The sequence below is a fragment of the Anastrepha obliqua genome, chromosome 1 (assembly GCF_027943255.1).
Source record: "Anastrepha obliqua isolate idAnaObli1 chromosome 1, idAnaObli1_1.0, whole genome shotgun sequence".
In the NCBI taxonomy this organism is placed as follows: domain Eukaryota; kingdom Metazoa; phylum Arthropoda; class Insecta; order Diptera; family Tephritidae; genus Anastrepha; species Anastrepha obliqua.
In genome coordinates this window covers 179,854,553-179,869,887 of record NC_072892.1, presented here as the reverse complement: position 1 = coordinate 179,869,887, position 15,335 = coordinate 179,854,553, and the positions used below count along the sequence as shown (strand labels likewise).

The following is a 15,335-nucleotide window of genomic DNA, read 5'->3' as shown; positions in this document are numbered from 1 at the left end:
ACCTCTGCCATAGCGCAATTAGAGATGGAAGTAGACGAAATGGACCTAGGGCCCATCGGGAAAACTTCCGCTCTATCACCAGAGGAAGAGGAGAAACTCTTAACTTCTCCCTCAAAAACCACAGGTTCGGCTAAGAATGGAGCGGAAATGGAAGTGAATCTGCGGCTCAGCGGTGCCGCCAGAAAGCGACTCAGGTACCACCTGGGTAAAGGTCACTCCATTGAAGAAGCGCGACAACTAGCACAGCAGCCAATGAACCTAAAGCGTCAGCGCTCCAGCAGCACCACCCCTAAGCAAAGATCTCCCAAAAGAGCTAACTTAGTGGAAAGGACAACTGACCCATCAGAAGCCGAAAGGGCAAAGGCAACAGTGCCTAACCTGGAGGTGAAAGAAGGGACGGCTAAAATGTCCTACAAGGATGCTGCATGTAGCACCAAGCTGGGTATCATACCACCTGATTATCCGGCAACGATATGGCCTACGGATAAACTAAAGGCCATTCAACACGTTATCCTGGACAGCATAAGGAAAAAGCAGACTGGTGGTGCCAAGCCAATCTTTAACAGCTGCACCTTCCGCGCAGGATACATAGTTGTCTCATGTGGCAACGATGAAACAACCGACTGGTTAAAGGCAGCAATGCCTAAACTTGAACCATGGAAGGATGCGCAAATCAGGATCGTTCTAGAAAAGGACATACCAAGGCCTTTGATCTTCACATGCCTCTTTCCAGAACTGGACAGCACATCCACAGAGGACATCCTCAGCCTCCTGGATGGGCAAAACTCTGGCCTGAACGTTCAGGAATGGCGGGTACTACGTAGAGTACAAAAGGGTAAGGTGACGGAGCTAACCATCGCAATCGACCCCATCTCCGCCATTGTGATAAAAAAAAATAACTCCTGGTTGAACTATGGGTTTAGCACAGTTCAACTTAGAACTAAGGCCAAAACCCCGGAGAAGGATGCTGAATCAGAAGCGCCCAAGCCTCCCGCATTGCAGCGGACCGAGGAACAACCCTGCACTTCGACATCGGCGATCGCAGCAACCGCAGTGAGCGTAACGCAAACTGATGAGCAGCCATGTTGCTCTAAAGATGCGCCACACGCCACCAAGCCTGCACCAATGTCAAGTGCTCAAAGGGTAGAGGAAGGCATAAGAATGCGACCCCCGCTTCGTGCCGACAAGAAAAATAATGGTCCAAAGAGGACCAAAAAAGGCGAACGTCACTCTGCTGAGGAAGCGGCCTTGCTGGGTAGCAACAGAGGCAAGAAAAAGGCAGCCAGTGCCAAAAAACAGAGGCGATAATGCCACACGCTACCCTAAGCAACAATAGAAGGCAACTCGGATGCCTTCAATTAAACCTCCACCATGCAAAGGCTGCCTCGGCTGAACTAGCAAGGAGGTTTAACAAACAAAACTTGGATATAGCTCTAATCCAAGAACCGTGGGTACGTGACAGAGTCATTGAGGGACTCCAAGATGTTAATGGTAAGTTAATCTATGCCAACAATGATCGCCCTAGAGCGGCAATCTTAATTAGCAATAACTTAACCTTCATTCCCATTTCGCAGTTCACTACCACCGATCTCGTTGCGATCTGGACCAAGGTGCCAACAGACAAAGGCGAGCACGAGGTAATCATTGCCTCTGCCTACCTTCCAGGAGATGAGGAAACTGCTCCAACAAGGGAACTTGTAGCCCTAGTCAACTACTGCAAGGAGAACCACCTACGCTGGATAATAGGATGTGATGCGAATGCCCATCATACGATATGGGGCAGCACAAACATCAATGCGAGAGGTGAGTGCCTTCTTGAATTCTTACTTAGATATAATGTATCAATAGTAAACCGAGGCAATGAACCAACATTTAGGAATGCAATAAGGGAGGAAGTACTTGATCTTACCCTATGCAGTCCAAATGTACTATCAGAAGTCTCAAATTGGCATGTGTCCGGGGAAGCATCAATGTCGGACCACAGTCTTATCAGGTTTGACTTAGGTGCTACCTTACCGCACATAACAATTTACAGAAATCCAAAGAATATAAATTGGAATGTCTTTCACTTTAACTTAGAACAAAGTGCTAACTACTCTAAGCATCACCTGGTGCTTAAATCAGAGCTTGAGATGGAGGCAAATGAACTCCACTCAAACATTACGTCTGCATTTCATGAGAGCTGTCAGGAAAAAGTGAAAAAACCACGAAGGGATGTCCCCTGGTGGAATAGTACGCTTTCAAGACTACGCCTTGAAACCAGAGTATTATGGAATAGAGCTAAACAAACAGGGGACTGGGTCTCCTACTCAAGAGCTCTAACCAACTTTAACAAAGAATTGAGGAAATCTAAGAGAGCTTCCTGGAGGGATCACTGTGATAAGATTTCAAATCTTCCTAATGCTATCCGCCTCCAGAAAGCCTTATCAAAGGATCACTCAAACGGCATATGTACCCTGAAAAAGCCAGATGGTAGCTACACTAAAAACCCAGAAGAAACTAGCCAACTTCTACTGGACACCCATTTCCCGGGATGCCATGCTTTACATGAGTCCACAATGTTGGTAGAACCTACCATTGATGCTGGCAGAGAGGACCTAAAGCTGGCAAATAAGCTATTCCATGAAAATCGGGTACAATGGGCTATATCTACATTTAGCCCATACAAATCTCCTGGACCTGATGGGATATTCCCTTGCCTTCTGCAAAAGGGAAGCCAATACATTGTCCCTACTTTGTCCAGACTATATAAAGCAAGCCTATTGCTAGGTTATATCCCTACGAAATGGGCTGAGGTAAAGGTCGTATTCATTCCAAAGGTAGGGAAAAAACCCGAACAATTGCCTAAGTCATACAGACCGATTAGCCTCAGCTCATTTTTCCTAAAAACAATGGAAAAAATATTGGATCAGCACATACGGGAGAATAACTTGGTTAATTTCCCACTGCACCAACTTCAATTTGCCTACCAACAAGGTAAATCTACTGAGACTGCAATACACAGTCTGGTAACCATTATTGAAAAAGCTATTGAGTCAAAACAAATCGCACTTTGCGCTTTTATTGACATAACAGGAGCTTTCGATAATACGTCCTATGAGGCAATCAACAATGCCCTATCTCAAAAGGACGTACCTAAACCCATCAGACGGTGGACTATATCGATGCTGAAATCCAGAACGATCAGTACAGAATTAGGAGGAAGAATAGAGTCTATCAAGGCCACAAGAGGTTGCCCGCAAGGGGGAGTACTCTCTCCTCTTCTGTGGACACTAGTAATAGATGAACTTCTCCACAAACTGAACAACCTAGGATTCCACACCCAGGGCTATGCTGATGACCTGGTAGTATATATAGTGGGCTGGCATGAAGAGACCATCTCTAACCGCATGCAACAAGCCCTCAACATAATCAACAAATGGTGCACTGACAAAGGGCTCTCTATCAACCCATCTAAAACTGCGCTAGTGCCGTTCACCAGGAAAAGGAATATCAACATCAAATGTCCTGTCCTGAATGAATCGACTCTACAACTCTCCACAGAGGCGAACTACCTTGGTATCAACCTTGACAAAGCGCTTACCTGGAACTCGCATCTTGAGAAAGTTACTGTAAAAGCCACAAGGGCATTCTATGCCTGCACAAGGCTTTTTGGTAAAACATGGGGGCTCAGCCCCAGAATGACCTACTGGACATTCACTACAGTTGTTAAGCCTATAGTCACTTATGCTTCCATAGCATGGTGGCCCAAAGTTAAGCAACGAAAGGCAGCAAGCGATCTTAACAAATTGTACCGCCTCATCTGCATCGGTATAACAGGAGCAATGAAAACATGCCCAACTGACGCTTTGGGCGTGCTCCTAGGTATACCACCGCTTCCCATCTTAATTGAAAAAGAAGCAAGATTGAGTGCCTTAAGACTAAAAGGCAACGCCGATCTTAAAAGTGGAGATATGAGAGGACATCTAAAGATCTTAGAAGACTTTCGACACACTCCTATACTACACAGGGTGGATACAATATCTCCCAAACCCATTCTCTACAGAAACTTCCGAATTATTATTAATGAACGAACAACTTGGAGAACTAATTCTATCAATTTCAAGCCTGGATCTCAATTATGGTTCACTGATGGGTCCAAGCTGGAAGATGGTAGAGCAGGGGCAGGAATCAATGGGCCTAAATTTAAAAAATCGATTCCGATGGGACTCTACCCAACAATATTCCAGGCAGAAATACATGCCATTGAAATATGTGTGAGAGAATGCCTTCGCAGGAAAATGAGAGGTACTCACATCTATATACTCTCTGATAGTCAAGCGGCTCTAAAAGCCCTTCTATCAACAACTATCACCTCTAAATTGGTAAATGATTGCCTAAACCTTCTCAACATGTTAGGAAACCTCAACACAGTAAATCTAGTCTGGATTCCGGGACATGAAGGGCATGAGGGGAATGAAATGGCTGATGACCTCGCAAAACAAGGAGCAAATATGCAACTTACTGGTCCTGAGCCTTTCTGTGGACTCACGAAAAGCCACATTAATGAATTCCTCAGGAAATGGGAAGAAAGGAAATTTGCTGCACACTGGCTAAATTGTGCCGGTCAGCGTCAAGCCAGACAATTTCTTAGTCCCAACAAAGGAATATCAGACAAGCTACTCTCACTAAACAGAGTAGATCTGCGTCTTCTAACAGGATACCTCACAGGTCACTGCAGCCTGAGGTATCATTTAAATAACATTGGTCTATCAGAGACCAATGTCTGCCGCTTTTGCGAAATGGATATAGAAAGCTCAGAACATGTGCTTTGTGAATGTCCTGCGCTGGGCAGACAAAGACTTCACCACCTTGGTGGTATCGTAGTATCTCCATGTAATCTTTGGAACAACAAACCCACAATAGTGCTAAAATTTATAAAAAGCCTTAAACTCTAGGGTTACAAAATAGGTCTTGCACAATAGATCAACTCTGGTCGCAGTGCGTAATGGCCTTCTAATAATAATAATAATAGTCTCTTCTTCTTCAATGTCGTTACAGCTTTTGCAGTAGTCGTTATAGGGTGCTCCCAGAGTGCTGGCATGCTTGTCTATAAGACAGTGCTCTGTAACTTTCGCTTGACAGCACATTCAATGAGTTTAGAGACTGCAAATAAATTAGGAATTGGTCTGTACTTCGCACTTTTGCTCTTATTGCCGCTTTTGTAAATTGTAGTGACTGATGTCAGCTGAAAATCATCAATGAATATTTCCTCAGGCAAGAACTTATTAAAAATTAGTTTTAAAGGTTGCTCCATAGAGTCACAATTTTAAGCACTGTTACAGAAAGGTCATTGATTCTAGCTTGAGAAGAGTTCTTAAACAAACCCCCAATGGCATCGTCATCGGAAGGAACAAATGAGCTGAGGTGAACAATAGAAAACAATTTCCTCGATGTCCTCGATGAAATGTTCTTGATGAAGATCCTCATCAGGCAGAAGTTAGATGAGACGAAGTAAGTAAAAAATTAACACATATTAGTCTCACGCTGAATTTAATATTAAAAGACTAAAAAGTCCTACAAATAGGAGGTGAGGAGGGACTCTAGGATGATTGCCTACGCGGACGATGTGGCATTAATTGTTAGAGGAAAGTTTAGAGATACCCTGTACGATATAATGCAGGGGTATCTGAATGTAGTTTTCGATGGGCAGCGGACTGCGGCTTATCGGTGAATCCTCTTAAGACGGAGCTCGTCCTTTTCACGCGGAAATATTAAATACCCAGAGCTCAACTCCCCTCAATGGGGGGGCGCTCCGTTGATGCTGTCTGACAAGGTGAAGTACCTAGGTCTATTCCGTGACAGTAAGCTACATTGGAAGCCCAACATTGAGGAGAGAGTACGGAAGGATGCAAAGATGCCTTGTATGAATGCAAGGGCGCAATTGGCAAAAGATGGGACTCTCGCCTTGAGCTGTATTTTGGCTCTATAATACCATAGTAAAGACAATCTTGTTATATGGAGTCGTTGTTTGGTGGAATTCACTACAGAGGACGACATAAGTTAAAAAGCTAGAGAGAGTTCCAAGGTCTGCACTTATTGGAATCAGTGGGGCGCTTCAAACTACTCCATCTCTAGCGCTTAATGTAATGTTAAATGTGGTACCTATAGACATCGCAGGCCGAATTGCCGCTGCACATACCGCAATTAGACTGAGGGACTTGGACTATAAGCTCAATCTCACATATGGGCACTTAAGCATCCTCAGTGCGTGCCTTCGCTTAGTCCAAGCGGAACTTTCTCCACCCATTCCATCAAGGGAAGACTTGACTGGGGGCACACTTGGGGACAGGGCCTGGTTAACCTGTTCACGGATGGCTCGAAGTTGGGGTTGGAGGCGGAATATTCTGCAACGAGCTTAAATTAATTCAAATTCAGGTTACCGGATCACTGCAGTGTGTTCCAAGCAGAGGTGGCCGCAATTAAAGAAGCAGCTGACAGGCTACTTACTTGCGTAATAACTGTTAAGAAGATAAATATTTACTTCGATAGCCAAGCGGGAATTAGGGCTCTAGGGTCAGGAAATGCCTGGTCTCTCTCTTTATTGCATCAGAATTCTTCGATATGCAGATAATTTGGGTACTTACTCCTGGAAGGATGGGCTTTGCACCAACTCAGCGAGCGCTGGGCAAGTACACGAACGTGTAAGGTCGCGAAGCCCTTCTGGCCACGTTTGGATAGGAGGCGTTCGAGGGATATTCTGAGGATGACAAAATCTCATCTCTCAAATTTCGTCGGCATCCTCACGGGGCACTGCCCGCGGGGTACACATGCCGGGAGACTCGGAATTACTTCGAGTGCTTTTTGCGTCAGCTGTATGGAGGATGAGGTGGAATCATCTCAGCACCTGCTCCTTAGCTGCCCAGCTCTCGCGGGACTAAGATTTAAGCATCTTGGTTCTCACTTCTTTTCCGCGCCTGCTGATATGGCAGGTCTTGACAACCAAAATCTGATGAACTTCATCAGCAGCATAAAGAGGCTGACACAACCGCAGACTAGTCACCGTTCATAGTCCACAAACACTCAGCCCTCCCCACCCCTTTCCCTTTCGTCCTATAGTCCTTTTCCTTCACCTCTTTTCCCCCTCTTGTAATGGTATCACAAAGGATGAACCAAACTTCTTTCGTCCAAGTGGGCCCACTCTCTGGACAACCATCACTACCTAACCTAACCTAACCTACAAATATAAATAGCGCCGTACGTCACTCTTATTTGCCACTTGTGAACTCGACAGTTGCAGTACACAAACAGACAGGCAATGGAGCGCGTAAAGGGAAAAATAAAGATTTCAATCACTTAAAATTATTTAATTTATTTAGTAAAAAAATTATTCAAAAACAAAATTGGATGACTAATTTTGCGCCACCTTGTAGTATATATAATAATTTTTCGTGAATTAGTGGTATTAAAATAAATTTTTGTGAGAAACTAGAACTTGTTTTTGGAAATGCAAAATGCACAAAATATACAGATCTCGATGACTAGTAGGCACTTTTTTCTATTTATTAACTTATTTTCAAAATTGTTAAAACCATAATTTTTATGCGTAAGCAGCTTTTGTGTTAATAACGACTACAAGCCTACGGACGAGTTCGTTGCCAAAGTCTTTAGTCTTGCACTTGAAAAACACTACTTTTTCTTTGGAAACCCGCTGGATGATAATTAGATTTTAAACAGAAAATTTTGCAGCACCGGGTTTACAAGACATTCCACTTTTCACGCCGATAATTAATCGCCAAACCTAACATCAATATCATAGACTGGTTCGGGTGTTGTTGTGGTTGTTGTTGTTGTTGTTGTTGTTGTTGTCGATGTCGATGTTGTTGATGCCACCGGTTGTATTATCGGTGCGGCTGTAGTGCTGGGTATCGGAGCAAATGTTTGTTGCGTAGGCGTGGGTGTAAACGTACTCGTGGGATCTTCTTGTACTGGTTGTACGGGTGGAGAAGGAGGACCGGACGGAGGATCAAACGGAGGTCCATAAGGGAATGGCGGCGGTGGTCCACGGTCGAAGCCAGGCGGTCCTGAAAAGTTTGAAAAAATTTTGAAATTCATAAGATTCTGAATGACTTTGATGACTCTTCGTTACTACCAAAGCCTGGTGGTCCATGACCGGGTGGTCCATGCCCGGGTGGTCCTGCAAACATAGTCAAGGGTGAATAAATTGTACGACAAGTGAAAAGCAAAAATGTTACCATGGTGCGGCGGTCTTCGGTGGAAACCAGGGGGACCAGGAGGACCTAAAGAGACAAAATAGTCAAATAAATATTATATAAACTGCGACTTAAGTTAAAAATGTGATAATAATTTTTTTTTCCGGCCATACCTCTAAAAGGCGGACCTGGCCCAAACGGATTGTGGCCGGGAAAACCAGGTGCCGGTGGCGGTGGCGGTGGTGGCCGATAATTATCGAAATCTGATGAATAATCATTTGAAGCATAATCGTAATAATCTAACGGTGTATGTGAAGGTGGTGGCGGAGGTTGTGGTGGCGGCGGCGATTCATATTTATAATGATGAGGTGAATGATGCGAATGGTGGTGGGCATGAGAGTTTTGTGGCGAGTACGTATCATATGGGGGTGGTGGAGGTGGCCGCGGACCATCACGATGATGTTCATGATGCCCCACAGTTGCTGTTGGTTGTTGCTGCGTATAGCTGGCATAACTGTTACCTGCTTGATAATTGTAAGCGTTAAGCTGAGATGGATAAGCGTAATTGTTATAAGCGGGAGGATTAATAATTCCGAAAATGTTTCGGCCACCACAACCGTCACGACTAGCGCTGCTGCTGCTGCTGCTGCTTGAGGCGCTAGCGCCATTTTCACCAGCGCGGCTGCTACTAGCAGCACTACTCATGCCGTAAACGCAATTATTACCGAATCCCTGTGGCGCACGTTTTGCGCGTACCGGCGCTGCTGCATAGACTTCTTCAGGTTGGGAATCTTCGGCGACAAGGTCAATATCGGAAAAAGTGCTGCAAAGATGGATTTGTAAGAAAAATACTGAAGTTGTCTAGTTAAAAGTGCAGAAAAGTAGAAAAAGAAACAACAACAACATACGGATCTGCAATCAGCGGCTTCGCAAGTGTTTGCCTCATCATCACTGCAGCCAACAGGAGCTTGTGTGTGCACGTGTGTGTGTGTGTGTGTGAATAGTATTAATAAATTACTCATTAAAGTCGAGTTCGTTGCTTGCATTTGTCATTCAAAAACATTTACTTACGCAGCACAAGCGCCAACTCATCGTGCGATCGCTTTGTTTGTTCGTCAATTCACTTGAACAAAATACTTAGTTACTGTTATGTGACTTTGCATCTGCTATCTGCTATATCGATGGGGAATATGTAGCAGGAACGTCTTCACTCAAACACCACTGAACACCAACTAAACAGCGTGAACTGCGAGAGAGATACATCCCAGAGCTTCGAATATGTTTTATAAAAATAAATAATTCACTGCTCAAAACGATGTGGAGTAATGCGAAATAATATATTTCCGTAAATGTACGTTTATTGCACACACTTATTTTTTTCTTAAAGTTCACTGCGCGTCTTTGTATGAACTGGAAATCCCCGTTGAATCTCTGAGCAGCGGTACAGCAATTCGGGTTTTGAGTTTTGAACTTTTGACGTTTACTGATTAGCATTTTTTATGTTTTACCCATGCGAAGCCCTATTGAGTATCTCTGTTTGTTTTTCAAATGAGTCTTTTTTGGCTGCTATTTACTTTTCTGATACGAAAATTGATTAGCATAGAGCAGCTGAAAGTACAACAACAAATTTGTATACTAGTTAATAAGCGAATGAGCTCCTAAAGAGCTATTACATGTTTTTTTTTTGTTTTTTTTTCTTCTTTTGTTTTGGCTCTTCCCACTTCGTTGAATGTTTGTTTGACTATTTCGTGATGTCACTGCTGTATTGCTAAGCCATTATTAAAATGGAGCCTAAACTTGTTTCGCAAATGGTAAGAAAATTGATATGTAGCGACTAGAAATTGGCTCAAACTACAACAGTAATTAAAATTTATTGAAATTTTGTTGAATATTTTTATTAAAGCACATATGTGCGAGGTGTGGAAATCAAAAAAAAAAAAAATTTATAGAAATAATAATTGGCGCGTACACTTCTGTTAGGTGTTTGACCGAGCTCTTCCTCTTATTTTTGGCGTGCATCTTGATGTTGTACCACAAATAGAGAGATCTCCAGTTTTAAGCCGACTCCGAAGGGCAAATGGTTTTTGTGGGAAGATTTTTCATGGCAGATATATACTCGAAGGTTTGCCACTGCCCGCCGAGGAGCGACCGCTATTAGAAAAAACAAAAAAAAAATTGAAATGTGAATAACAATTATAAATGGGCCCAATCAGCAAAAATGCGACGCCAACGATGATCATTTGGCTTCAATTTTTGCTCGAGATGTATTTTATAGGCACGTAAGCCAAGACCCTTACGCAAAATTTTCCACGAAGTCGAAGGATAAAGGCCAACAAGTTGGGAACGACGGCGAATCCACATCTCGGTGTCATCTTCCGCACTTCTCTCTATGCACTTCGTCAATAGCAAATTTCCAACTAAAAAACACCCGTCATGTACAAACAGACAAGCAATGGAGCACGTGAAAGTCAAAATAAAGATGTCTATCACTCAATATCATTTTTATTTTATTTAGTAAAAAGGTTATTCAAACAAAATTGGATGATTAATTTTGCGCCAGCTTGAAAAAAAGAAAAAAGGAAATGTACTTCTGTCATCGTATTAATGGAAGCTTTGAGCGGAGATTGGTAATGGTAATGGTTGTACGGGCTAGGCTAAGTCCTTTATGCACTGCGACTAGATTGGTCTATTGTGCGCCCCTAATTACTTAAGTATAATGATTTAGTATACCGAGGAATCGAACCAGCTCTTTAGGAGTGAGCAATTGTAGGTCCTCCTACTCTAGTAGGTGCGAGCCCAGGATTCTGTGTCTCCTGTGGCCTAATGCCTCACAATTGGTGATTAAGTGTTCCATAGACTCCTCATCATCACAGCCGAACCTGTATAATCTTGTACTAGACAACCCTATTGTGTTAAAGTGTTTATTGGAGGCAAAGTGGCCTGCAAGTGCTCCACAGAGTAAGCTGAGGCCCTTTTTAGTGCCTAGGGTTGGATTAAATTTAGCTCTGTTGGCATTGGAAGTTCAGGTTTGGAGTGATTAAGGCCGCTTGTGCCGTTCCAGTGTTTCCTGATTTTAGCTTGGATCCATTTTTTAGTTTCCTGTATTATATTATTTTTGTTAAAGCCGAAAAATGGGGTTGGTCCAATACAGGGTTGCCCATATTCGACGGACCCATCTGCAACCCTCTATCTTTTGACAGAGACATCAGATCGCTTAATGACATACCGCGTTGGAAGCGTCAATCCAAGCAGATTTTCACCATGGAACAGTACATGCCACGCGAGCACTCCCAAATTGTTGAAATTTACATTCAACAAAAAGAGTCAATTGTGAAAACTCAACGTGCGTTAAATAATGTGAAAAGTGCGCCTTCTAAGAACACCATTAAACGTTTGTACGAAAGGTTTTCGACTGGTGATGCTCTTTCTAATCCAAAGAGGCCAAATCAAAACCGACAAAGGCGATCGAATGAGAATATTGCTATTGTACGGGCCAGTGTTGAGACGTCGCCAAGGACATCCCAAAATCGCCGTCCTCAGCAGTTGGGCATTGCTCGGACCACTTTACAACGAATTATCCGCATTGATTTGCATTTATTCCCGTATAAGATTTAATTGACGCAAGGATTGTTGTCTGCGGATAAGTCTCGTCGATTGGAATCTGACCCAGACGGGTCCGTCGAATATGGGCAACCCTGTAAATAGCCCTTCTGCCCCTTTTCTGGCATAAGAGTCTGCCTTCTCGTTTCCTTCGTGTCCCTCATGCCCTGGTATCCGAATCTGTGAGACCTGAATATGAGTAGCCAGTTTGTTGAGTGCATTGTTACACTCTATTAGGACTTTTGATTGGAATGTGAAGCTATTCAAGGCTTTGAGAACTGATTGGCTGTCCGAAAGTATTTTAATTTTTTCTTCTTCGAACCCTCTTTTGGATATGATTTCCACTGTTTCCATTTTGGCGAAGAGCTCCGAGAAAAAATTGAAAAAAAAAAAATGAAAAAATGGTGGTATCTGTACTCAGCGTTAGGGATTTTTGTGTGCTCTAGGCCCGTCTACTCCTGATCCTACTCCTTGGAGAGTTTTGGAACAATCTGTGTACCATTTTTGTGAGTCATCATTTATCCATATTGGGTTAGTGTTCCACTCTTCCCTAGACGAGAAGATAACCTTGTATCTGTTTATAAAATTGAGTGAATTGAGCGGAGATTAATGCTTTCAGCAGTTGCAAACACTGTGGGGCATAACTATAAACTCACCTTAGTTGAATGTGCCTAACCATTAAATCCTGAAGAACTAATGAATTTGGAAGCTCTTATCAACGAAAATTATTAAAATCTTGGTAATCTCGTTAATTATCGTAGACATTTGTATTTAATCACTGGTTCATAACTATGAGTGCTAATGAATATTGAAGACGAGGCAGCTCACAATTAAGTGCCAATTATCACATTTCGTAAATGTCATGATGCCTGGTTATTTGCGTTAAGGCTTTCAGTAATATTTGATAATAAATTAGTAATAATTAGCATTCGCCTTTCACCCTCTTCAATTACTTCGGAATTTCGGTTTATCATAATTTCAATTACCTATTCACCACTTTTTAGTCAACAACACCTCAGCATAAATCCACGACGCTAATATTCCCGATTTATATTCCATAAGAACTCGATTTGGGATATACCAAAGTATTAGTGCCGGACGTCTCCATTCGTGACTTATTCTCACGGCTGCTATTACTAACGCATTCTCATGCTAAAAAGTTTACCTTCGTCGAGGTTTTTTTCTCTAAATAGGGACATAAATACACGACGATCAGAAAATTTTGGATTTAGGAATTCCATTTCGAATTCGAAATTCCGGGCATGTAATAAAAAAAAATTAGAGGAAACGTTTTCTCAAATAGCGGCCGCCCCTCGGCTGGCAATGGCAAAACCTCGGAATATACAGTCTGAGTCAGAAGAAAATAACCGGGGTTTTCTTGTAACTTTAAGCTATATTTCATTCTGCTTTTTGCAGCGTAATAGTCCCACTCAAGGGCTACGATGCCAGTGCTAATTCAGGTTAGTGTCGTTCGAAACTTTTCCGTAAACGCAACCAAACAAAAACGCGAATCGTTTTGAGACGGTATTTGTAGGCACGCATTCGAAAGGGCCGAAATTATCTTACGCCGCAGCTGCAAAAGTAATTAAAAAATCAAAAAAGTTTGTTGTGATGTGGAGTCAGCAGTATAAGGTGTACAAAAATGTTGATGATTTTTCCAAGCGCGGCTTGAAGCGAGTGACGACAAAGAAGGCAGGATAAAGTGATCGTCCAACATTTTAAGCGGGACCCTTCTTTGTGACTACGTCAAGCAAGATCAGTTCTTGCTAAAAAGGGAATAGATGTGAGTATCAACACCATCGAACGTATCCAGGATATGTTTTGGTTCAAAAACACACAGCCGAGATCATTAAGCTTTGGGTGTAGTACAACGCTTCAAAACAGCTCACAGCACCTCGCAGCTCACGAATCTCAATCCTGTTGAGAATCTGTAGGACTTGTTAGAAAAAAGTATTCGACAGCATGTAAAAACAAGTAAAGTTCCATTGCGAAGTGTTATGCGGGCAAAAAAAAAAAATATATATATATACATATATTTTTTTTTGCCATAGTTCCTAGATGAAACATAGGGCCTCAATAAATAAGTTATAATTTCGTTTATTTAGAGCTAGATGTTTAATTTTACTCCAGGAACGGCCTGCTCTGTCCGCCTCTGCTGCTACTTGTCGCCTCCATGTGTTGACGATGCCCCTATGGCTTCCTTGGGGATTCCAGTCTAGCGTTGTCCTTGCGATGTCATCCCGTGATTTGCGCAATGTCTGTCCGATCCATTTCCATTTGCGACGCATAATTTCTATGTGAACTGGTATTCGCCCGGTAGCCGCCCAAAGATCATTGTTGCTTATAATATCAGGCCAGATTATCTTTCGTAGACAACGGTTTATGAATGATTCCAATGATTACGATATGTCTGTTGTAGGCATAATGATCGAAGATTATACTTTGTGTTTGGTATTCGTTTGAATCGATGAAGTCAAGTGATTTTCCTTTTCCATCACCACAACGCACCCGCTATTATATAGTTTTGTATTTTCTTTTAAATTATCAATCGCTCTAAATAGCAGCTGTCTAGTCAGAAGTATCAAATATGATTGACGTACAACGGCATTTGCAAAAATTATGAAGCTTCCGTTAGGTGATTAATTTTGTATAAGCATTTTAATATGCAGGGGCAGATAAGGGGGCAGATACCTGTAAACGGCCATATTTTCCCTGATTTTCATTAAAATTTTTTAAAATGAATAAGTCAATATATTTTTTTTCAAAATTGGCATACAGTTTATTTATACATTCAAATAATATATTTTTTTTAATCATTTAAAATGGCGGATATACACTCAATCGGTGTCAGTGACCTGAATACAAAAAAAACAAACATTTTTGGGTTTATTAATTTCTATATGAAATAAACAAAAATGGAGGAAAAATTCGCGGAATAAAATGCTTAAAAAAATGAGTTTTGGGGCGAATTTTCTTACTATTTTTGCTTCGAAAAAATTATGTTTTCGAAAAATTTTCGAAAATTTGTCAATCCACATAGAAAGTAATATAATATAAAAGATGTGTGCAAAATTTCAAGGAGATCAATAAATTTTCGAGTTATCGTGTACGCCAATTCGAAAAATATAGTTTTAAGAAAAGCGCTCGAATGCAAAAAATAAAGTCGTCATGGCTGACCATCTATAATATAAGAAATACTTAAATTTACGTTCTAAAAATTGTTTGACATATTCTTAAAGAATAATATTAATATTTTATGAAAAAAAAATTTTTTTTTCGAAATTTTACAGGTGTTTGTCCCCTTAAATAATAATAACAGCAAACCCCCAAATTATCAATTTTTTTATTGAAATGCTATAAATATAATTACCATCCATAACTTTACACCCAGTTTAAAATTAATAAATATTCTTCAATTAATAAAATCAACCCCATTATTGAAGACCACATCAGTTTTAGCAATCACAGTATCTCAATTAATGGTTTGCAAAATGAAAAAAAAAATAATAAATAAATAAAATAAAGGCAATATTCGTCAACATG

At 41.6% G+C, this 15,335-nt stretch overlaps 2 protein-coding genes across 4 annotated transcripts; one reads left to right on the top strand and one right to left on the bottom strand.

Moving 5' to 3' along the window:
* Nucleotides 1-1,192: 1,192 nt before the first annotated feature.
* On the top strand, nt 1,193-7,705 carry LOC129238799 (uncharacterized). The gene is made up of 3 exons (XM_054873993.1): nt 1,193-1,491; nt 1,575-1,993; nt 7,594-7,705. The coding sequence occupies exons 1-3, from the start codon at nt 1,483-1,485 to the stop codon at nt 7,703-7,705; spliced, it is 540 nt and encodes a 179-aa protein (XP_054729968.1). The 5' UTR covers nt 1,193-1,482.
* LOC129242469 (uncharacterized) lies at nt 7,506-9,449 on the bottom strand. Of its 3 annotated transcripts, XM_054879141.1 has the most exons (7): nt 9,264-9,448; nt 9,101-9,159; nt 8,918-9,015; nt 8,366-8,713; nt 8,235-8,279; nt 8,132-8,176; nt 7,506-8,063 (listed from the first exon to the last, which is right to left on the bottom strand). In XM_054879141.1, exons 1-7 carry the CDS (start codon nt 9,282-9,284, stop codon nt 7,768-7,770), a joined length of 912 nt encoding a protein of 303 aa, XP_054735116.1. In that variant the 5' UTR covers nt 9,285-9,448; the 3' UTR covers nt 7,506-7,767. The 3 variants fall into 3 exon arrangements, with proteins under 3 accessions (XP_054735116.1, XP_054735098.1, XP_054735106.1); XM_054879123.1 differs by having other exon boundaries at nt 8,366-9,015; nt 9,264-9,449; XM_054879131.1 differs by having other exon boundaries at nt 8,132-8,165; nt 8,239-8,279; nt 8,366-9,015.
* Nucleotides 9,450-15,335: the final 5,886 nt, after the last annotated feature.